Consider the following 22,516-nt stretch of genomic DNA (forward strand, 5'->3'; position numbering starts at 1 on the left):
CTCCCAACATTTCTGGCTTCTTGAATTAACCTGCTTTCATGCATCAGTTCTTGACTCTTAAATATTTGTTTGCAAGCAGAGAGAAACTTTACCTTGCTTTTGGTAACATATCTATATTAAGAAAACATGAATTTATACTATATATTTAGTTCAATATTACATGCTTCATTCTTCCTTATTCATCATCTCTACTCCCTCCTTAACAGTGAGAATCTTAATTCCCTTCACATAATTCTGCTTCAGAATGTATGTATAGTGATTTAGAATTAATAAGTGCAGCCAATAATGTAGCCATATCAACTACCATATAAAATGTAGGCAAACTCCTTTTCTCTTTGAGCTTGAAAATGCCACTCTTTCCCTCCTTAAAATATCTATCTATGTATTTGAAAGGCAAACTTATAGAGCGATAGGGAGAAATAGAGAGATAGAAATCTCCCTCAGCTGGTTCACTCCACAAATGGCCACAATGGCCAGGGCTGGGCCAGACTGCAGCCAGGAGCCAGGAGTTTCATCCAGGCCTCACACATGGGGGCTGGATCAGAAGTGGAGTGGCCACAAAGGAGCTAGCACCCATATGGGTCTCTGGCTTTGCAAGCAATGGCTTAACCTGCTATACCACAATGCTGGCCCAGTGACACTCTTTTCCAAATTGTTAACATTAGAATCTTATGCCTTCAGGCTCTTTAGTGAAGTGCTTCATGCATAGTGCTACTTCTATCCTTTTATTACAATATGCAGATGTTCAGGCTTTGCTCTACCACTGTATGTAAGAGGAAGGTCCTCAAAAGTTTCATGCATATGCAAGTTATTAAAAATTAATATTTCAAACAATTGTAATTTTAAAAAGCTATGACTTTTATTAACTTTTCTTTGATCAGATTGTTAAGTACTAGAGCATGACAATGTGCTTTGACATTTACTTTTTTTTTTTAAAGATTTTATTTATTTATTTGAGAGTTAGAGTTACAGACAGTTAGAAGGAGAAACAGAGAGAAAGGTCTTCCATCTGCTGGTTCACTGTCCAAATGGATGCTATGGCCGGAGCTGCTCTGATCTGAAGCCAGGAGCCAGGAGCTTCCACCGGTCTCCCACACAGGTGCAGGGGCCCAAGGACTTGGGCCATGATCTACTGCTTTCCCAGGCCATAGCAGAGAGCTGGATTGGAAGTGGAACAGCCGGGACTAGAACCAGCACCCATATGGAATGCTTGCACATCAGGCCAGGGCATTAACCCACTGCACCACAGTGCTGGCCCCTTTGACATTTACTTTAAGCTAGTTTTCTTTGTTGTCATTTCAATCTTTATGTACAAACACATAAAAAATTCAAAATAGGGATATTCAAGTGGTGTGTAGATTGTTTTTATTGTGAAGTATAGCTGCAACAAAAGGAGATTTTATAATATATTTTGTCTCTATGAACATGAAAGAGTTGAAAATCTGTGTTGGAAAGCACTCTCGACTATACTGTGAAACAAGAAATTTTAACAGCTCGAAGGATCAATTAGAGTGGATTGTGCCAAAAATACATATTCAAAAAATCTCTAAATATGCATGTATATAATTGAAACTATGATTGTTTGTTTTATCAATTACCATTGTACTATGGAAGAAAGGATCAGCAGCTTCAAAAACTCTTATTTGAGAATTGGGAAGTTAAACACAAGCAACACAAACTTCTGACTTAAAGGAGGCTATAACAAACAATTCAGATAGTTTTGTCCTGTTCTCTGTGATGTCTCTAAACACAATTTTCATTTGGGAATGAATAAATACAGTATATACATACATTGAAAATGATCAGAGAAGAATTACAGAAAGTCATGTGCCCCGAGGGCCTGGTTTCCGCCACTCAACCCCAATTGGTATGGCCTGGATACTCACACACCTGGGAGCTTTTAACTTCCATTACAGAACTTCTAAGAAAACAGTCACCACGTGCCAACGTTTCAGTCGCCAACAGACTGCATATACAACAGTGGTCCCATCAGAGGATGGGAATGATACTGTCCACCATCTAGTGACACTGCAGTGCACGCCGTGTCTAGGAGCATGCAGTTCACACAGAACCCTGGCCACCAGGCAGGACACGTCACAGAGGGAACGGAGGGCCTAGGGGAGTGTGCAGCCAACGACCAGGTGTTCCTTTTACAGGGCACGTATTAAGATTTCCAGATGCCTTGGAGACTTGTCTGATCTGTTTCTAGCTTATTCCTACCAGGTGGCTGCTCTAGGAGAGTTCTGACCATCAGTAAAGTTAGATTCAGTGTGAGTCAAGGCAACTGAACCACATCTATGAAGTAGAAGTTTACTACTTAGAGATGTCAGAAGAGGGCCCTATGCCTCTGGGTCAGTGGGAAGGGAAAAGCTCTCAGACAGTCAACTCCATGGCGTCCACGGACAGGTGAAAGTGAAGGTAGGAGGGGGGCGAGTGAGACCAGGAGGAAGGGGCGGGGCCGGGCGTGCGGCGCTTGCGCAGTACGTGCTGCGTCACCAAGCGGCAGAAGTAGCAACTACGAATTCTGGACGTCGGCGAAGGCCGAGTCCATGCAGAGTGGGGCTTCCCTGAAGAGTGGGGTGGCGGCCACGGCCAGGAAGAGTAGGGCGGCCATGAACAGCAGGGAGGCTGTGACGGTGGCAGCCATGAGTCCTGGCAGGCTCCAGCGTTGGAAGCGAGGAAGTGTGGGGAGGAGGCAATGTTGAGCGTGGGAAGATGGCGGCCGCGGTGGTCAAACAACGGGCGCTGAGCGTGGGCCCAGCGGCGGTGGGGGCGAAGTTAGACCTCAGGCGTCTGTGTGGTGAGGAAGCCTGGGGCTGCCGTGGGGGAGCCTGGGACTGCAGCAGAGGTGGTGGCCACGGCGCTGTCCTGTGGAGCTGACTTGTGACTGCGTTTATCTTTGAGGCAGTGACAGATCTAGGGCCTACCTCAGTGGAGTGTAGTCGCAGCGTCTGCTGGCAGCAGGCCTCTTGGAGTCCCAGCGGCAGACGCTCAGACGTGAGAAGTGGCTGGAGTCGGCCGGGCCCTGGAGGACACGGGGCTGGAGCCGGACCTGGAAATGATACCGAAGTTCAACAACGACGTGCTCGTCTCCAAGTTTCAGATGCTGCTCGGTGTTGGCTTAACCTGGCCGGCTGTGCCTTCCTCCTGGACAGGAGCAGCAGGTGAGTCAGTCCGGTCGGACTGACGCTGTCAGCAGCCTGGGGGCATCAAGGTTAAGGGAAGGGACCCCCAAGCCCTGCAGGCAGTGAGGTGGGCCTCTGTCCCACAGCAGAGAGGGTCCGCATGTATGGGGAGAAATCTGGGGTCTGAGGGCGCCTACAGGAGAATTAGGGGCCACAGAGACAGGAAGGGCAGAAGGGATATTGGGGACTGGGTTTCTCTGGGGTTCTGCAGGAAATCAGGGGCCGATAAGACTTGGTTGTGGCGGCATGGAAGGTAGACCTGGAAGGAAAGCCATGTGCTGTTGGCAAAGAGTAAAACCCCAGCACTTCTGGATTTGAAAGACTGAGAAAAAGGTCGGTGTTTAGAGTGCAGGACCAAGGTGGACAGCACTGGAGGGAAACTCTGGGGGAGCGTTTGGTGCCTTGGAAGAGCTGGGAGACGGGAGAATATGTTTGTGTATGTCTCCATCCGAGGATAGATAGGAAAAGGGAAGAATATTATTGCTGAAAGCAGATGACTTTTGCAAGAGCCATAGCAGGGATGCATGGGATATGTGAGATGGGGCCTGTGGAAAATCCTTGGGAAAAGTGGGGGAAAGGAGAATTTGGGAGGAGGATCTTTCTGAAAGGACTGGAGCATGAGTGCAGTGTTAATTAGGAAACTTCAAGAAAGGTCTCCAGGATATTGGGATTCGAGAGGGAGCTTACCTGAAAGAAAACTGGGTTGATAAGGCATTTGAGAAAATGGAGAATTTGACTTAGGCTGAGAATGAAACCTTTTTTGGCTTGTGGTCACTTTGTAGGACTGAATTGGGGCAGAACACTCTGGCTCATTAAAGGAGTGTTTCTTGGCTTTGGAAGAGTTATCTGTTATTTGATAGCTTTTTTTTTCTAATTACTTTAAATAATGACAGGAGCAACATGATTGTACTTGAAAAAGTTTGTGGGAAGAAAAATTGTACATTTGTTTTGGTATAAAAATTTTTTGATAATCCATGCATGGCTTTGTCATGATACATATTTTCCATAAACATTTTACACACGGTAATTTAATGTTATCTAATATTCTGAAGCTTTTTATCATGTTAGAATTTATGCTCACTTGTTGCTAAAATTCATTTGACAGTGCAAAATGCCCAACGGGAAGGCCATGGTACTTCTGTCAGCATTATTCTGGGTACTGAAAACACTGACCAGAGATAACACAATGCAGGTATAAGCCAATCTCATTGAAATCTTCAATTTGTAAGTTTTATGGCTTTTAAACACTACGAGTTTAAGTTGTCACATTGGCTACTGGAAAAATTGCTCTTTATTATTTGATGTGAGGAACACATATGTATGTGTCTATATATGTATGTGTACATATAGCAGACTGAGGAATATGTACATGCCTGTGTATGTGTATATGTACGTATATGTAGCAGACTGCCTGGGTTTCATTTCTGACTCCATCATGCATCTCCTATGTGACTAAGGGAAAGTTACTCAGGGCATGTCTGTCATGTCTTAACTGAGAAGTAGAGATAACCAAAGTTAAAGCCCCAGAAAGCTGTGATGAGGATCAAAAAGGTTAAGGAGTGTAGATCCCTCAACCAAGCACCTGGCACAAGCCTGCAAGAAGTGCTAGTAAGGACCACCATTTTTACTATAGCTGTGCATTACCAGATTAACCTCTGAAAGAGGTAAATGTTCCTAAATGTAAATTCATGAACTCTTGACATCTTAAATTCTATAAAAGGCACTGGGCCTATAAATAACTGTGCTTTCATCAATTATTTTTTTTTTTTTTTGACAGGCAGAGTGGACAGTGAGAGAGAGAGACAGAGAGAAAGGTCTTCCTTTGCCGTTGGTTCACCCTCCAATGGCCGCCGCGGTCGGCGCGCTGCGGCCGGCGCACCGCGCTGATCTGATGGCAGGAGCCAGGAGCCAGGTGCTTTTCCTGGTCTCCCATGGGGTGCAGGGCCCAAGCACCTGGGCCATCCTCCACTGCACTCCCTGGCCACAGCAGAGGGCTGGCCTGAAAGAGGGGCAACCGGGACAGAATCCGGCGCCCCGACCGGGACTAGAACCCGGTGTGGCGGCGCCGCTAGGCGGAGGATTAGCCTAGTGAGCCACGGCGCCGGCCACTTTCATCAATTATTGAAGTATGTGAGTTCAAAATTGTTTACTAAGCTTTTGCTAGAAATTAAATTACTTAGAATAAGGAATAATTCTAACAAGTATATGGTAACCAAAATTAAGAGCAAAGGTATGGAATATAAGAGATATGTTTTGATAAAGGAAAAAGTAATATTTGTCCTAAAGTATAATGGTGTTTGGCATGGAGAAAAAAAAATAGGACAATCAGCTGAGGAAAATATAAAGTGTTGTAGATTTGTGGTAGATTGGCTGAGGTTATCATGGAATTGGCCACATGAGTTTCTGGAAATTGAGAGCATTAATACAAAAGGCACATTGACATGAAGTTAGAATTTTGTCCTACATGTTAATGATAAAACAACCAGGTTTTCTGTTAGGAAAAAAGTTGACAAGAAGTTTTGATCTTTTACTTTTGAACTCTGCTTTTAGAGTTTTTCAACCTGTCTTTGTAATTTTCCATGTTGCAACTTTTCTTTTTTTTTTTTTACAGTTTGCATTTAGTTGGAGACTTCCTCAGTTTGTCAGTCAGCTCCTGTAGCTTAAAAGTTTAGAGAGCAGGGTTATTTGATTCTGACCTCTAGCTTTTCTTAAGGTATTTAAATTGTTCCAAGAAGTAGGGTGAATATGAGTCTAATTCTATTCCAGGGTTTCTTCTTTGCTGTTTTAGTAACTGAGCTAGGAAATGAGAACTTCAAGTGTAGCACATCTTGGGTTCTCTGATATTGTTTTTAACTTTTATTTAATAAATATAAATTTCCAAATACAGCTTTCCCCCACATAACTACCCTCCCATCCACAACCATCCCATCTCTCATTCCCTCTCCCATCCCATTCACATCAAGATTCATTTTCAATTATGCTTATATACAGAAGATCAGTTTAGTATATACTAAGTAAAGATTTCAATAATTTGCACCCACACAGAAACACAAAGTATAAAGTAATGTTTGAGTACTATTTATACCATTAATTCACATAGTACAACACATTAAGGACAGAGATCCTACATGGGGAGTAAGTGCACAGTGACTCCTGTTGAAATTTAACAATTGACACTCTTATTTACGACATCAGTAATCACCCAAGGCTCTTGTCATGAGCTGCCAAGGCTATGGATGCCTCTTGAGTTCGCCAACTCTGATCTTTTTTTTTTTTTTTTTATGTTGCTTTTTTTTTTTTTTTTTTTTTATCTTTTATTTAATGAATATAAATTTCCAAAGTACGTCTCATGGGTTACAATGGCTTTCCCCCCCATACCGTCCCTCCCACCCACCACCCTCCCCTTTCCCACTCCCTCTCCCCTTCCATTCACATCAAGATTCATTTTCGATTATCTTAGTATACAGAAGATCAGCTTATTATACCTTAAGTAAGGATTTCAACAGTTTGTTCACACACAGAAACATAAAGTGAAAAATAATAGATGATTTTTTTTTAAATGATGATGAAATCAGATCAGACCTATTGTCATGTTTAATCCCAGTGAGAGTCAAGTTGGGAATTGATAGTTTCTTTTTTTTTTTTTTTTTAACAGAAGATCAGTTTAGTGTACATTAAGTAAAGATTTCAACAGTTTGCACCCCCATAGAAACACAAAGTGAAATATACTGTTTGAGTACTCGTTATAGCATTAAGCCTCAGTGTACAGCACATTAAGGACAGAGATCCTACATGAGGAGTAAGTGCACAGTGACTCCTGTTGTTGACTTTACAAATTGACACTCCTGTTTATGGCATCAGTAATCTCCCTATGCACCAGTCATGAGTTTCCAAGGCTATGGAAGCCCCTTGAGTTCTCCGACTCTTATCTTGTTTAGACAAGGTCATAGTCAAAGTGGAGGTTCTCTCCTCCCTTCAGAGAAAGGCACCTCCCTCTTTGAAGACCTGTTCTTTTCACTGGGATCTCACTCACAGAGATCTTTTTGCCAGAGTGTCTTGGCTTTCCATGCCTGAAATACTCTCATGGGCTTTTCAGCCAGATCCGAGTGCCTTTAGGGCTGATTCTGAGGCCAGAGTGCTATTTAGGACATCCGCCATTCTATGAGTCTGCTGAGTATCTCACTTCCCATGTTGGATCACTCTCCCCTTTATTTATTCTATCGGTTAGTGTTAGCAGATACTAGACTTGTTTATGTGCTCCCTTTGACTCTTAGTCCTTTCATTATGATCAATTGTGAACTGAAATTGATCACTTGGAATAGTGAGATGGCATTGGTACATGCCACCTTGATGGGATTGAATTGGAATCCCCTAGTATGTTTCCAACTCTACCAATTGGGGCAAGTCAGCCCGAGCATGCCCCAAATTATACATCTCTTCCCTCTCTTATACCCACTTTTATGTTTAACAGGGATCACATTTCAGTTAATTTTCAACACTTAAGAATAACTGTGTGATAATTACAGAATTAAACCAGTCATATTAAGTAGAACAGACAAAAAAAAATACTATGAGGGATAATGTATTAAGTTGTCCATTAGCAGTCAGGGCTATGCTGATCAAGTCACCATTTCTCATAGTGTCCATTTCACTTCAGGAGGTTCCAGTCATTTGCAACAAAATGGAGGAATCTGGAACACATCATGCTGAGTGAAGTAAGCCAGTCCCAAAGGGACAAATACCATATGTTCTCCCTGATCGGTGACAACTGACTGAACACAACTGTCTGGTCTTTTTTAGACAAGGTCATAGACAAAGTGGAAGTTCTCTCCTCCCTTCAGAGAAAGGTACCTCCTTCTTTGATGGCCCATTCTTTCTGCTGTGATCTAACTCACAGAGATCTTTCATTTAGGTTATTTTTTGTCAGAGTGTCTTGGCTTTCCATGCCTGAAATAATCTCATGGGCTTTTTAGCCAGATCCAAATGCCTTAAGGACTAATTCTGAAGGCAGAGTGCTGTTTAGGACATCTGCCATTCTATGAGTCTGCTGTATATCCCGCTTCCCATGTTGGATTGTTCTCTCCTTTTTAATTTTATCAGTTAGTATTAGCAAACACTAGTCTTGTTTATGTGATCCCTTTGACACTTAATCCTATCATTGTGATCAATTATGAACTGAAGCTGATCACTTTGACTAGTGAGATGGCATTGGTACATGTCACCGTGATGGGATTGAATTGGAATCCCCTGGCATGTTTCTAGCTCTACCATTGGAGGTAAGTCTGATTGAGCATGTGCTGAACTGTACATCTCTTCCCTTTCTTATTCCCACTGATATATTTAACAGGGATCACTTTTCAGTTAAATACCTAAGAATAATTGTGTGTTAATTACAGAGTTCAACCAATGGAATTATGTAGAACAAAAAAATACTAAAAGGAATAAAGTAGTAAATGTTCTTCAACAATCAGGACAAGGGCTGATCAAGTCATTGTTTCTCATAGTGTCCATTTCACTTTAACAGGTTTCCTTTTTGGTGCTTGGTTAGTTCTCACCAATCAGGAGAACATATGATATTTGTCCCCTGGGGACTGGCTTATTTCACTCAGCATGATGTTTTCCAGATTCCTTCATTTTATTGCAAATGACCGGATTTCAGTGTTTTTTTTTTTTACTGCTGTATAGTATTCTATAGAGTACATGTCCCATAATTTCTTTATCTAGTCTACTATGGATGGACATTTGCGTTGATTCCAGGTCTTAGCTATTGTGAAGTGAGCTGCAATAAACATTAAGGTGCAGACAGCTATTTTATTTGCCAATTTAATTTCCTTTGGGTAAATTCCAAGAAGTAGAATGGCTGTGTTGTATGGTAGGGTTATATTCAGGTTTCTGAGGAATCTCCAGACTGACTTCCATAGTGGCTTTACCAGTTTGCATTCCCACCAACAGTGGGTTAGTACCTCTTTTCCCCCACATCCTTGCCAGCATCTGTTGTTGGTAGATTTCTGAATGTGAGCCAATCTAACTGGGGTGAGGTGAAACCTCATTGTGGTTTTGATTTGCATTTCCCTGATGATCCTGAACATTTTTTCATATGTCTGTTGCCTATTTGGATTTCTTCACCTGAAAAATGTCTATTGAAGTCCTTGGCCCATCTTTTAAGTGGGTTGTTTGTTTTGTTATTGTGGAGTTTCTTGATCTCTGTGTAGATTCTGGTTATTCATCCTTTATATGTTGCATAGTTTGCAAATATTTTTTCCTGTTGTGTTGGTTGCCTCTTCACTTTCCTGACTGTTCCTTTTGCAGTACAGAAACTTCTCAATTTGATGTAATCACAATTGTTAATTTTGACTTTCCACTGCCTGTGCCTCCCGGGTCTTTTCCAGAAATTCTTTGCCTGTGCCAATATCTTGAAGGGTTTCTCCAATGTTCTCTAATAATTTGATGGTGTCAGGTCATAGATTTAGGTCTTTAGTCCATGTTGAGTGGATTTTTGTGTAAGGTGTAAGGTAGGGGTCTTGCTTCATGCTTCTGCATGTGGAAATCCAGTTTTCCCAGAAGCATTTATTTAATAGAGTGTCCTTGCTCCAGGAATTGGTTTTAGATCCTAAGTTGGCTGTAGATGTTTGGATTGATTTCTGGTGTTTCAATTCTGTTCCATTGGTCTATCCATCTGTTTCTGTACCAGTACCATGCTGTTTTGATTACAACTGCCCTGTAGTATGTCCTGAAGTCTGGTATTGTGATGCCTCCAGCTTTGTTTTTGTTGTACAAGATTGCTTTAGCTATTCGAGGTCTCTTGTGCCTCCATATGAATTTCAGCATCTTTTTTTCCAGATCTGAGAAGAATGTCTTTGGTATTTTGATTGGGATTGCATTGAATCTATAAATTGCTTTTGGGAGAATGGACATTTTGATGATATTGATTCTTCCAATCAATGAGCATGGAAGATTTTTCCATTTCTTGGTATCCTCTTCTATTTCTTTCTTTAAGGTTTTGTAATTTTCATCGTAGAGATCTTTAACGTCCTTGGTTAAGTTTATTCCAAGGTATTTGATTGTTTTTGTAGCTATTGTGAATGGGATTGATCTTAGCAGTTCATTCTCGGCCATGGTATTTCCAGTGTATACAAATGCTGTTGATTTTTGTGCATTTATTTTATATTCTGCTACTTTGCCAAACTCTTCTTTGAGTTCCAGTAGTCTCTTAGTAGATTTCTTTGGATCCCCTAAATAAAGAATCATATCATCTGCAAAGAGGGATAGTTTGACTTCTTCCTTCCCAATTTGTATCCCTTTATTTTCTTTTTCTTGCCTAATGTTTCTGGCTCAAAATCTAGTACTATATTGAATAATAGTGATGAGAGTGAGCATCCCTGTCTGGTACCAGATCTCAGTGGAAATGCTTCCAACTTTTCCCCATTCAATAGGATGCTGGCTGTGGGTTTTTCATAAATTTCTTTGATTGTATTGAGGAATGATCCTTCTAGACCCAATTTTCTTAGCGTTTTCATCATGAAAGGATTATTATTTTATCGAATGCTTTCTCTGCATCTATTGAGATAATCATATGGCTTTCTTCTGCAGCTTGTTAATGTAGTGTATCATATTGATTAAATTGCCTACATTGAATGATCCCTGCATACCAGGGATAAATCCCACTTGGTCTGGATGGATGGTCTTTCTGACCTGTTGTTGCATTCTATTGGCCAGAATTTTATTGAGGATTTTTGTGTCTATGTTTATCAGGGAAATTGGTCTGTAATTCTCTTTCAATACTGTATCTTTTTCAAGTTTAGGAATTAAGGTGATGCTGACTTCACAGAAAGAATTTGGGAGGATTCCCTCTTTTTGGATTGTTCTGAATAGTTTGAGAAGAATTGGAGCTAGTTCTTCTTTAAATGTCTGGTAGAATTCAGCAGTGAATCCATCTGGTCCTGGGCTTTCTTTCTTTGGAGGGCCTTTACTAATTAAATTTCTGTCTCAGTTATGGGTCTGTTTAGGTATCCTATGTCTTCATGGTTCAATTTAGGTAGGTTGTATGTTTCCAGGAATCTGTCCATTTGTGATAGATTTCCCTGTTTGCTGGCATACAAGTCCTTGTAGTAATTTCTGATGACTCTTTTTATTTCTGTGGTGTCTGTTGTTACATTTCCTTTTTCATCTCTATTTTATTGATTTGGGTCTTTTATTTTTTGAGTTAGTTGGGCCAATGGGTTGTCAAATTTTTTTCCAAAAAAAAAACAGCTCTTCATTTTGCTGATCTTTTGTAATTTTTGGGGGGATTCAATTCTGTTGATTTCTCCTCTAATTATGTCTCTTCTCCTACTAGTTTTGGGCCTGGTTTGCTGCAGTTTTTCTAGATATTTGAGATGCATTTATAGCTCATCCATGTGGTGCCTTTCCAATTTCTTGATGTAGGCACCTATTGCAATAAAATTCCCTCTTAACATTGCTTTTGCCGTATCCCATAAGTTTTGATATGTTGTATTGTTATCCTCATTTACTTTCAGAAAGTTTTTGATTTCTCTTGTGATTTCTTCTATGACTCATTGTTCATTCAGGAGCATGTTGTTCAGTCTCCATGTGTTTGCATACGCTCTAGGGATTCCTGAGTTGCTAATTTCCAGCTTCATTCCACTGTGGTCTGAGAAGATGCATGTTATGATCTCAGTTCTTTTGAATTTGCTGAGACTTGCTTTATGGCCTGGTATGTGGCCAGTCCTAGAGTAGGTTCCATGTACTGCTGAGAAAAATGTGTATTCCTCAAGTGTAGGATGAAAAGTTCTGAAGATATCTGTTACATCCATTTGGTCTGTAGTGCAGATTAAATCTGCTGTTTCCTTGTTGATCTTCTGTCAGGTTGATCTGTCTATTGCTGAAAGTGGAGTATTGAAGTCCCCCAATACTATTGTATTGGAGTCTAAGTCTCCCTTTAAGTTCCTTAACATATCTTTTAAATAACCCAGTGCCCTGTAATCAGGTGCATGTACATTTATAATAGTTACATCTTCCTGTTGAATTGAACCCTTAATCATTATATAGTGCCCCTCTTTGTCTCTCTTAACAGTTTTTGTATTAAAGTTTATTTTATCTGATATTATGATGGCTATGCCAGCTCTTTTTTGGTTTCTGTTGGCATGGAATATCTTTTTCCAACTTTTCACATTCAATCTGCATGCATCTTTGCTGGAAAGATGTGTTTCTTGTAAGCAGAAAATATATGGGTTTTGTTTTTCAATCCATTCAGCCAGTCTGTGTCTTTTAACTTGGAGTTGAGGCCATTAACATTCAAGTGACTGTTGATTAGTAGTGACTTTGCCCTGCAATTTTTCAAAGATATTTCTAATATGTGCTTTGAACTTCCTGTGATCTTTTACTGGGAGATTTTCTTCCTTTACCTTCTTCCATATTGATGGCCATGTTTCTGTGTTTCTGCATGTAACACATCTTTAAGCATCTTTTGCAGGGCTGGATGAGTGGTGACAAACTCTTTCTGTTTGCTATGAAAGGTCTTTATTTCACCTTCATTCACAAATGAGAGCTTTGAAGGATATAACATTCTGGGATGGCAGTTTTTTTTTTTTTCTCTTAGTACTTGGGCTATATCTAGCCATTCCCTCCTAGCCTATAGGGTATCTGATGAGAAGTCAGCTGTGAGTCTAATTGGAGATCCTCTGGGAGTAATCTGTTTCTCTCTTGCATATTTTAGAATCTTTTCTTTATGTTTCACAGTGGTGAATTTAATTACAACGTGTCATGATGAGGATCTCTTTGGGTCTTGTTTATTGGGGATTCTATGTGCTTTTTGTACTTGGATGTCTCTTTCCTTCTCCAAACCTGGGAAGTTTTCTGCTAGTATCTCACTAAAAAGGCCTTCTAATACTTTCTCTCTCTCCATGTCTTCAGGAACTCCTAGAACCTGAATGTTAGTTTTTTAAATAGTATCCTGTAGATTCCCAACAATATTTTTTAGATTTATAATTTCCTCTTCTTTTCTTTGGTTTGACTGTATACTTTCCTGTGCTCTGTCTTCTAGGTCAGATATTCTCTTTTTTACCTCACTGATTCTGTTTTTAAGGCTCTCAAATATGTTTTTCCTTTGTTCTATTAAATTCTTCATTTCATTTTGATTTCTCTTCAATATCTCAATTTCATGTTCTATTAAATTCCTCATTTCATTCCTCCTTAAGATTTCATTTTCATGAGAGAGATTTTCTGTCCTGTCCTGTATGAATTTCTGTAGTTCATGCATTTGTTTTTGATAACTTCTAAGTGTTCTGATCATAAATTTTTTGAATTCCATATCTTCCATTTCTTCTATCTCATCTTCATATTCTTGTATTGGCGTGTCATGTTCATTTGGGAGCATCATGGTGTCTTCCTTGTTCTTATTTCCTCAGTTTTTGTGTTTGTTCTTTGGCATTGTGGATATATTCTTTGGTTTCTTCTTTTTTTCTTGCTGCGGTGGCTTTTTTCATTATACTATGTCTCTAAATTAAGTGGACTGTCTGCTTTTGGTAAATCTCTAGAGGCTTGTGGTGGGTGTGGCCAGAGAGCTCTGTTCAGTTCTTCAGGGTTAAGGGTGTGCCAAAGGTTACACACCCAGGTTTGGTGTGGTAAATCTTCTCTCCCTCTTTTTTTTCTTTTTATTCAGAAGGGAAGTAATTCTGCTCAGCTGAGCTCTTCTCCTTGGTGGCAATCAGTGCCTGAGCATGAGCCCCTGTGGGTATAATATTCATCTGCTCTGTCTCAAGGACCACACAAATGATCTGTGCATTCCTCACTGTAAGCTTAGATTCCCCTGCAATGTCTTTCACCGGGTAGCCAGTGTGGCCTGTGCTTGTGGCATCTCCCACTAAGACTGCTCAAGTCTCAGCCACACTGTGAGTTATACCACACACCCTCAGTTTTTTTTTTTTCACTGTGCCAGTTCATAAGCTCCACACATTCACTAGGTCTTAGTCTCCTGTTATTACTCCCCACAAGAGTAAGGTTTTTCTGTTTGGCTGATTGCTGGGTACAGCCCCAAGCTGGTGCAACTGTTACGTATGTCCAAAATGGTGCCTGCTCTATTGGCTCCTAGGCTCTTGTAAGGTGATTGGAGAGATAGAATCATGTCCATACTGTCCCTTTTATTTTTTCTCTCCTCTAGTTAGGCTGGTGTTTTTCCCCCACAGGGCTTCAAGCCTTGTTCCCTTTAGGCTCTTCCTGCCACTTTTCTGCCAGTGTCTCATGCTACTGTGGTTTTATCTCACTACGCTTTCCAGTGCTGGTGCAGAACCTCTCAACAGCTAGAGTCCCAAGCTGTGGGTACCTGTGCCCTCCACGTAGGTATACCATGTCCCTCTAATTACGGAAGAGTTTCCTCTGCTGTTTTTCCCTAATTCTTCCCTGAGACTACACTATCTTCACTTTTATTAATCTGTCTTCTCCTCGACTATCAGTAAGTTCCCTTCTTATTCCACCATCTTGGCTCCTACTGATTTTTGAATATTGAACGATCCATGCATACCAGAGATAAATCCCACTTGGTTGGGGTAAATGATTTTTCTGATGTGTTGTTGGACTTGTTTGGCTAGAGTTTTGTACAGGATTTTTGCTTTTGTGTTCATGGGAAATTGGTCTGTAGTTCTCTTTCTCAGTTGCGTCTTTTTCAGGTTTAGGGATTAAGGTAATGCTGGCTTCATAGAAAGAACTTGGGAGAATTCCCTCCTTTTCAATTATTTTGAATAGCTTGAGAAGAATTGGAACTAGTTCTTTAAATGTCTGGTAGAATTCAGCAGTAAAGCCATGCAGTCCTAGGCTTTTCTTTTTTTGGAGGATGTAGGCATCATTTACTATGCCACAGTGCTGGCCCTGGAAATGGAATTTTGAAATCCATGTATACAACAAATTTTTAAATTTTGTATGAAATACTTGTGTTTTGAAATACATTTATAATTTTAATAACATATCTTTAGTTCCATTCTTCCATGAATTGTCCAAAGTATAATCATATATATGTATTCTATTTTTTGCCATAATTTCAATATTGCATGCTGATCAGTGATTGTAACATGCACAAAATTTGTTTTGAGAAACAACAGATTTTTTTCTTAGTACTTGAAGGTTAACTAGTAGAATCTTATTTTATAAAACTTTTTACTATGATCTGTTCATTCACAGTAAGAACATGCCAAATTTATCTGTCATAGTATTGTTTTTGTAATATCAACTTGTTTTCATCAGATTAGTTCTTGTGAATACGAGACTGCTGTGAAAGTATATAAAAAATCACAGCTATTTTATCTTATTTGTGGACTGTAACTTTATGAATAAGGTATCACTCTTTTTTTAAAAGATTTATTTTATTTATTTGAAAGAGTTACACAAAGAGATAGAGAAAGAAAGAGAGGTCTTCCATCTGCTGGTTCACTCCCCAGATGGCCACAACTGCTGGAGCTGAGCTGATCCAAAGCCAGGAGCCAGGGGCTTCTTCTGGGTCTCCCACATGGGCACAGGGGCCCAAGCACTTGGGCCACCTTCTACTGCTTTCCCAGGCCACAGCAGAGAGCTGGATCTGAAGAGGAGCAGCCAAAACTAGAACTGGCACCCATATGGGATGCCAGCACTTCAGAGCAGGGCTTTAAACTTCTGCACCACAATGCCAGTCCCAGATATCACTCTATACCGTTTGTCTGAGTTGAATTGAATTATATTTTATTTGAAATTTATAGCATATAGTAGCATTTTTCTTTTTGTAACAATCAGCTGATATAATGAATGACACAGTACTATTTGTACCAGGAAGTTCATGACTAACCGACCACTTCAGAGGGAACAAATGGTCATTGATGTGTTCCACTCTAGGAAGGCAACTGTTTCACAGAGATTTGGGAAAAACTAGCCACAATGTGCTAGACGATTCCTGATGTCATTTTGTATTTGGATTTAGAACCCATTTTGGCAGTGGCAAGACAATGGACTTTGGTAAGATTTGTGATTCCTTTGATTATGTTAAAAAAATGAACCCAAACGTTGACTTGCAATACATGGCCTGTATAAGAAAAAGATCTCAACACAACAGCAAAAGGAGTGTAACAACAGAATGAAGAAGTTCAGGGGAACTACCAAAGCCAATGTTAGTGCTGGCAAAAAGCTGAAGGAATAAAGATTTTGTGATGACTTTATCTATGGTGATTTTGTGACATTTTCATAAGAATTAATAAACTGTAAAACTTTAAAAAAATGTGTGGAATGAACTGTGTATTTTCTATGTGGAGTACATGTGCTTTACTCAGTTAATGATCCAGTAAACACTACAAAGAAGAAATGATGACAGTCTACAATAACTACTTTGTGCAGCAAATACTAGAGTGTGGGGCAGTTATTAGCTCAATCTCAGGCATAGCCATGGTCTGGCACTGTGGCACAAGTCCTGCAGGTTCCTGACAGCACAGGGGGGAGTCCCACAGAAGCAGGCTTGCCATAACCATTCTTACTTGGCTGCACAAGTGGAGCAAATGAAACAAAAAGGATATTTTTACTTTCCCAAATGTTTTGTCCCAGTCACATAATCTGTGTTAGCTGATCTTCTATAGGCATGACTAGCATGCCTCCCATATTCAGTAAAATTTTCACATAGTTTTCATGGCCTTTCTGGACTCTAGCACCACAATAAATTAAATCATCACAATAAATTCGTTCATACTGATAACTGTAAGACATTTCTAGAGGCGATTACTAACTACAAATGCAGGTTCACAGAACTCAAATTTATCAAAACTATTATTTTTGACAAAGCTCTCCAGTTTTTCCTTGGCATATTTCACTACATCTGAGTGAAGCTCAATCCCATGATTTATTCTAAAAGGAAGTGTGGCACAGCAGTTCAGCCCAGCTCACTGTAGCAATGTGCAGGGCCAGGCTCTTAAGAATTGGTGAGCTCCCTGGAAGCCAGCTGCTGCCACCACAATACCGCCACCTTTTTAAAATGCATTATTTTAAAATTGTGTTCATTGGGGCTGGCACTGGGCATAGCAGATAAAGCTACTGCCTGCAGTGCTGGCTTCCCATATGGGCTCCAGTTCATGTCCTGGCTGCTTCACTTCTGATCCAGCTGTCAGCTGTGGCCTGGGAAAGCAGTCAAAGATGGCTCAAATGCTTGGGCCCCTGCACTAATGCAGGAGACATGGAAGAAGCTCCTGGCACCTGGCCTTGGATTGGTGCAGCTGCAGCAGCTTCAGCCATTTGGGGAGTGAACCAGCAAATGGAAGACCTCTCTTTCTTGCCTCTGCCTTTCAAATAAAATAAATCTTTTCAAAAAAGTATTCATGCTGGTGCCACGGCTCATTAGGCTAATCCTCTGCCTGTGCTGCTGGAACCCTGGGTTCTAGTCCCAGTTGGGGTGCTGTATTCTGTCCCGGTTGCTCCTCTTCCAGTCCTGCTCTCTGCTGTGGCCCAGGAAGGCAGTAGAGGATGGCCCAAGTGTTTGGGACTTGCACCCACATGGGAGACCAGGAGTAAGCATATGGCTCCTGGCTTCGGATTGGTGCAGCACGCCACCTGTAGCAGCCATCTGGGGGTGAACCAATGGAAGGAAGACCTTTCTCACTGTCTCTCACTCACTGTCTAACTCTGCCTGTCAAAAAAAAAAAAGCATTTATTTTTTGAAAGGGCAGAATTGTAGAGATGGAGAGAGAGAGAGAGAGAGAGAGAGAGAGAGAGACAGAGAGAGAGAGAGAGAGAAGAGAATGAATCTTCTTTTCAGTTTCATTCCCAAGTGCCCTAAATAGCTTCAGCTGGGCCAGGCCAAAGCCAGGAAGCAGAAACTCCATCCAGGTCTCCTGTGTCTGTGGCAGGAACCCATCTATTGAGCCACTATCTGCTTCCTCACAAGGGAATTATCAGGAAGGTGGATTGCTGTGTACACTCTAAGTGTCAGATTAACCTGATGTGCTACAGAAGTTACCCTATGATAACAATTATTTTGTGGATAAAAATAAGTGATAACAAAATGAGCCAGGCATTACTAGCAAGAATTGAACGTGTATAATTAACAGGCAAGTGTTAGTATGCCCCCAATAGGTATTTATTTAAATTATAATACCTTATCTTAATTTCTCTAGCTTTCTGACTGCCATCTATTTATTAATTTAAAGGGAAAATTGTAAGAAATGTCTTGAAAATTGCTTTCTCTACACGTTTGCTTATTGTAGGAAAAAAAACACAATAATGAAGTTATATTGAAGTAAAATTAACACTGCTGTTTTGATTTAGATTAATTATAATCAACTGTCTCTTAATAGAAAAGATAAGAGGAACAACAGGCATCATTTTAGACTCTAAAAATATTATAGTGTTCAATATATCTATATGATTTGGTAAATCATTCTCAAAGTTATACTCCTGAAGCAATGCTAGGATTTTGTTGAAGCTGAGGGGGGACAGACACTGGGAAGTCTTTTCCCTAATACCAGAGGGGCTTCATGCATCATTTGTGGGAGACTAAATTACCATAATGGACAACCTGGGTAAGAGATAAGGAGGGTGGCTGATAATAATTATAAATAACTCACTGAATAAAATAAAGTATTTTTCCATTCAGTTAAGAATAAACCTGATTGAGTATAATAGATAATTGAACTCATGAGCTTTTCTAAATCATTTGTATTTTTCTAACAAGCTCCCCAAATTATATGATCTGGGGCTAATACAGTAGTCTGAGAGTGTAACATTAACATGATCCTGACCATGTGGCTTATATTCTCCATACTCTTATCTCATGGCTACATAATGGCTTCTGTATGACCAACACACTATCTGTGTTTCAGGAAGGAATAAAGAAAATGATTTTGCAGCTAAAGCTTCCTCCTTTATAATCAGCATTCTAACAAAATTATCTCAATGACTTCCACTTTCATCTTAGTTTTCAAGAAAATACATCACAACAGATATTTTTGCTCATGTATTGTGAATTACAGTAGCAGCTATTAAGCAAGATATGCTAACAGATTTTATGCAGGTCTGGTTGATATACATGAAAAAATATAGCAAAATGTTCAAAGTTAGCTCTGTGTTCTGTATTTAAAAATAAAATTAAAAAGGCAAAAATGAATTGAAAAATAATAATCCAATATTAATGCATTTGAAGGTATTACATAGAGAATTAACATTAAAAGCATAGGGCCTACAAATCTGATTACAGATGGAAAATAATTATTTGAAAACAGACAAACTGAAACAAAACAGAAGATCAAAATAAACATTGAAAATAAAAATGATTATCCTATAGTGTGCATACTTTTAGGTAAAAATCATTTTCCTGATATACAGAGATGGTGAATTTGGGAGGTTGTCAAGGAGTGTGGTGTGATGGGGTTGATAAGATGCTCTAACTTTAATAAGTTAGACATTTTAATTTAAGACATCAACATAGTGAAAAACAATCTTCCTTGCTGTTCAGTTATGTGTGTATTCACCCTTAAAGGCAGTGTATGGTATCATTTCAATCTCCACTCATTCATAGACATTCCTCCCATCAAATAAATGAGTCTATCTTCATTGTCTGTTTCAGAATCAATAACAGTAATAACGTTACTGGTTTCCATTGTGTTACTGTATCCAACTGATATATATTGATTATAATTCTATAAAGTGCTTTTGTAACATTAAGTGTCTCATAGTGTTACATTCTATATACCATATTTATTCTTTGAATCATATATTTCCTCTATTTATCTTTCTATTTTTCCTGTACTTGGAGGATGAGGTCTCTGCCTGGTCCCTTCCATGGATGGGAGGGAGCAAAATGCCATCATGGCAGTTGACTATAGCAGCCATGTATATGGAGGGAAACATGGGCCTAACATTAGCTGTGAGTGAAGAGGATGGGACACCTTCTATGACAGATGTTGATGTTTCTATGTCTACCCCAAGTGGCCCATGGTGTCCTTCCCTCCAGGCCACCTGTTCCAGCTCTTAGTGTGCAGTGGGAGAGGGATCTGCAGGCCTGAGAGACAGCATAACAGCAGAAAACAGGGCCTTAGGGTGGAGGCCTTCTGACAGTTGGAATGGGGTATACATTCAAATATGAAGGAAAGACTGGTTGAGAGGGGCCCTCCAGGGCTTGCCTTCAATCTCCCCTGGCTACTCATCAGGGCTACTCCTCACCACTGAGCCTCTGAGTCAAAGGAGAGAAGGTGTTGCTGGCTGAGCCCACCTGGCTGGTTTTTTTCAGCAAGTCTGTCAACTGACACTGGTTCATTTCCAAAAATATATAATTTACTAAAAAACAGCATGCCAAACCCATGGTAACGAAGACATGCTAGCTGAAATGGGGTTTCTGGAGCTGGGCTCATTAGCAGCTGCTCCTCTCCTCCCATCCTACCCAGGTACAGTGTCAGGTGCAACAGGGCTGTGACGGCAGATGTCAAATCAAGGTCAGGATAATGGTTCCCCTGATGTGATCTTATGTAAAATATGACAGTGACATGCACTGAGGTCCAGAACATGGGCAGCAACTGCTATCCATATGGTATAGAAAGTTCCAAGTTCACAAAGCTGATATGGTCCTGAAAGCATTCCTCCAGCCTTGGCAAATGCTGGTGATTGGAGCAGGCACCAGAACTGGTAACAGTGTGACAGGGGATCTGTCATGGCCAGGCATAGCCACATGGTCTTTATGGAGCCAGTAAGAGCAACACCAAACCAGAAGGCCAGACCATGGGCCCTCCCTGATTACAGCATGTGGAGTTTGAATGAGAGTTATATTCCATGCAAATCTCCCTCTTTGGTATCTATGATGTCCCTGCTGCCATCTGAAATACTGTCACAGCCTTCCCCACCACCTGCCCTTGCCACATCAGACATCCTGGCACTGACCCTGCCATCCATGCCACAATGTTACTTCCCACCACTACTTGGGTTGACCACATTCTATATCAGAGTAGCTGGGTTTTACAGGCTCTATTTCCAACTCTGTTTTGACCAGTGCATACTCTGGGAGGCAGCAGGTATGTGGTCCCTGCATCCACATGGGAAGCCTAAATTCAATTCTAGATTCCTGGCTTCAGTCCACCTCACTCCAAGTGTTGTGAGCACTTCAGAAGTGAATCAGCAGATGGAATACTTATTCTCTCTCTCTCATATGAATTTAAAATATTTGGGGGCCAGCGCCATGTCTCGGTGGGCTGGTCCTCCACCTGTGGCACCGGCACCCCGGGTTCTGGTCCCGGTCAGGGCACTGGGTTCTGACCCAGTTGCTCCTCTTCTGGGCCAGCTCTTTGCTCTGGCCCAGGGAGGCAGTGGAGGGTGGCCCGGGAGCTTGGGCCCTGCACCCGCATGGGGAGCCGGGGGGGGGGGCGCCTGGCTCCTGGCTTAGGATCAGCACGGTGTGCCAGCAGGGGGTGGCCATTGGAGGGTGGACCAATGGCAACAGGGGGAACTTTCTGTCTCTCTGTCTCTCTCTCTCACTGTCCACTCTGCCTGTCAAGAAAAAAAAAAAAAAAAAGAGGAATTTAAAGTATTTGGAAATGCAAGAGACATAAAGGTCATTGAAATTTAAAATTTTAAATTTGACATATAAAAAAGCCATAGAATTTTGGCATAGAAAAATCAAAATGATGCTTTTATCTGGTTTTGTCCCTATACATATTCTCTCCTTCATGTGACTATGTTAATTTCTTTTGGATAATTTCTTATAATTTTATTTATATATCTCACATTAACACATGATATACAATTTTGCTACATTCCTTTTCCATTTTCTTTTTAAAATTTTATTGGTTTATTTATTTACTTGAAAGAAAGTGTGACATAGAGGGAGAGATGGAGAGAGAAATCATCCTTATTTTTGTCAATTTAAATAATTACGGAACACATTTTCTGTATGTGGGAGCATTGCATCAAAGCATAATGAACAGAGTTTCCTAAAAATCTTTATATTCACTCCCACAGAAGCTGTGACAATTTGAATTCCACACAGAAATCTGTGAGGGAGCTAATTCCTCGTGAAAAGATTTTCAATTTGGGGGACTTTTGCTCATACGATAGGTGACAAGTTGTACATCTCTATAGTTTTCCAAAAATACCAAATGTATGCACCATTTAGTTTATGCCTTATTTTTTAGCACTTGTGTAAATATAATTTATAATAATGAAATGTATCCTGTCAAAGTACAATGTTGGTGAGTTTTAATAAATATAAACGTTAGTGTAACCACTTGAGATTTCTAATAATTCCATCATCCCAGAAAGCTCCATTTGGATTCACTCCCTCAAATAGCCCTTATCTAAGACAACCACCTTACCATATTTTCTCCAGGATGGTGTTTTTAACATTTTTC

The 22,516-nt window shown here is 40.4% G+C and overlaps 1 protein-coding gene and 1 pseudogene across 3 annotated transcripts; both read left to right on the forward strand.

The window, feature by feature from the left end:
* Nucleotides 1-2,466: 2,466 nt before the first annotated feature.
* On the forward strand, nucleotides 2,467-16,217 carry LOC149119507 (uncharacterized). Of its 3 annotated transcripts, none has more exons than XM_089325235.1 (4): nucleotides 2,467-2,800; nucleotides 2,909-3,164; nucleotides 4,291-4,377; nucleotides 15,978-16,217. In XM_089325235.1, exons 1-3 carry the CDS (start codon nucleotides 2,716-2,718, stop codon nucleotides 4,346-4,348), a joined length of 399 nt encoding a protein of 132 aa, XP_089181361.1. In that variant the 5' UTR covers nucleotides 2,467-2,715; the 3' UTR covers nucleotides 4,349-4,377; nucleotides 15,978-16,217. The 3 variants fall into 3 exon arrangements, with proteins under 3 accessions (XP_089181361.1, XP_089181362.1, XP_089181360.1); XM_089325236.1 differs by lacking the exon at nucleotides 15,978-16,217 and adding an exon at nucleotides 15,614-15,843; XM_089325234.1 differs by lacking the exon at nucleotides 15,978-16,217 and having other exon boundaries at nucleotides 4,291-4,565.
* LOC149119508 (small ribosomal subunit protein eS24 pseudogene) lies at nucleotides 14,249-16,341 on the forward strand (annotated as a pseudogene).
* Nucleotides 16,342-22,516: the final 6,175 nt, after the last annotated feature.

The sequence above is a fragment of the Oryctolagus cuniculus genome, chromosome Y (assembly GCF_051225735.1).
Source record: "Oryctolagus cuniculus isolate XC-2025 breed Fujian yellow rabbit chromosome Y, ASM5122573v1, whole genome shotgun sequence".
In the NCBI taxonomy this organism is placed as follows: domain Eukaryota; kingdom Metazoa; phylum Chordata; class Mammalia; order Lagomorpha; family Leporidae; genus Oryctolagus; species Oryctolagus cuniculus.

What these genes read in the sequence shown, in the direction of transcription:
- LOC149119507 (XM_089325235.1), top strand. Translation starts at nt 2,716, where the DNA reads ATGGCGGCCGCGGTGGTCAAACAACGGGCGCTGAGCGTGGGCCCAGCG. An exon ending in AGACCTCAGGCGTCTGTGTG is followed by an intron (nt 2,801 to 2,908) that starts GTGAGGAAGCCT and finishes TCTTTGAGGCAG; the next exon opens with TGACAGATCTAGGGCCTACC. An exon ending in CTCCTGGACAGGAGCAGCAG is followed by an intron (nt 3,165 to 4,290) that starts GTGAGTCAGTCC and finishes TTCATTTGACAG; the next exon opens with TGCAAAATGCCCAACGGGAA.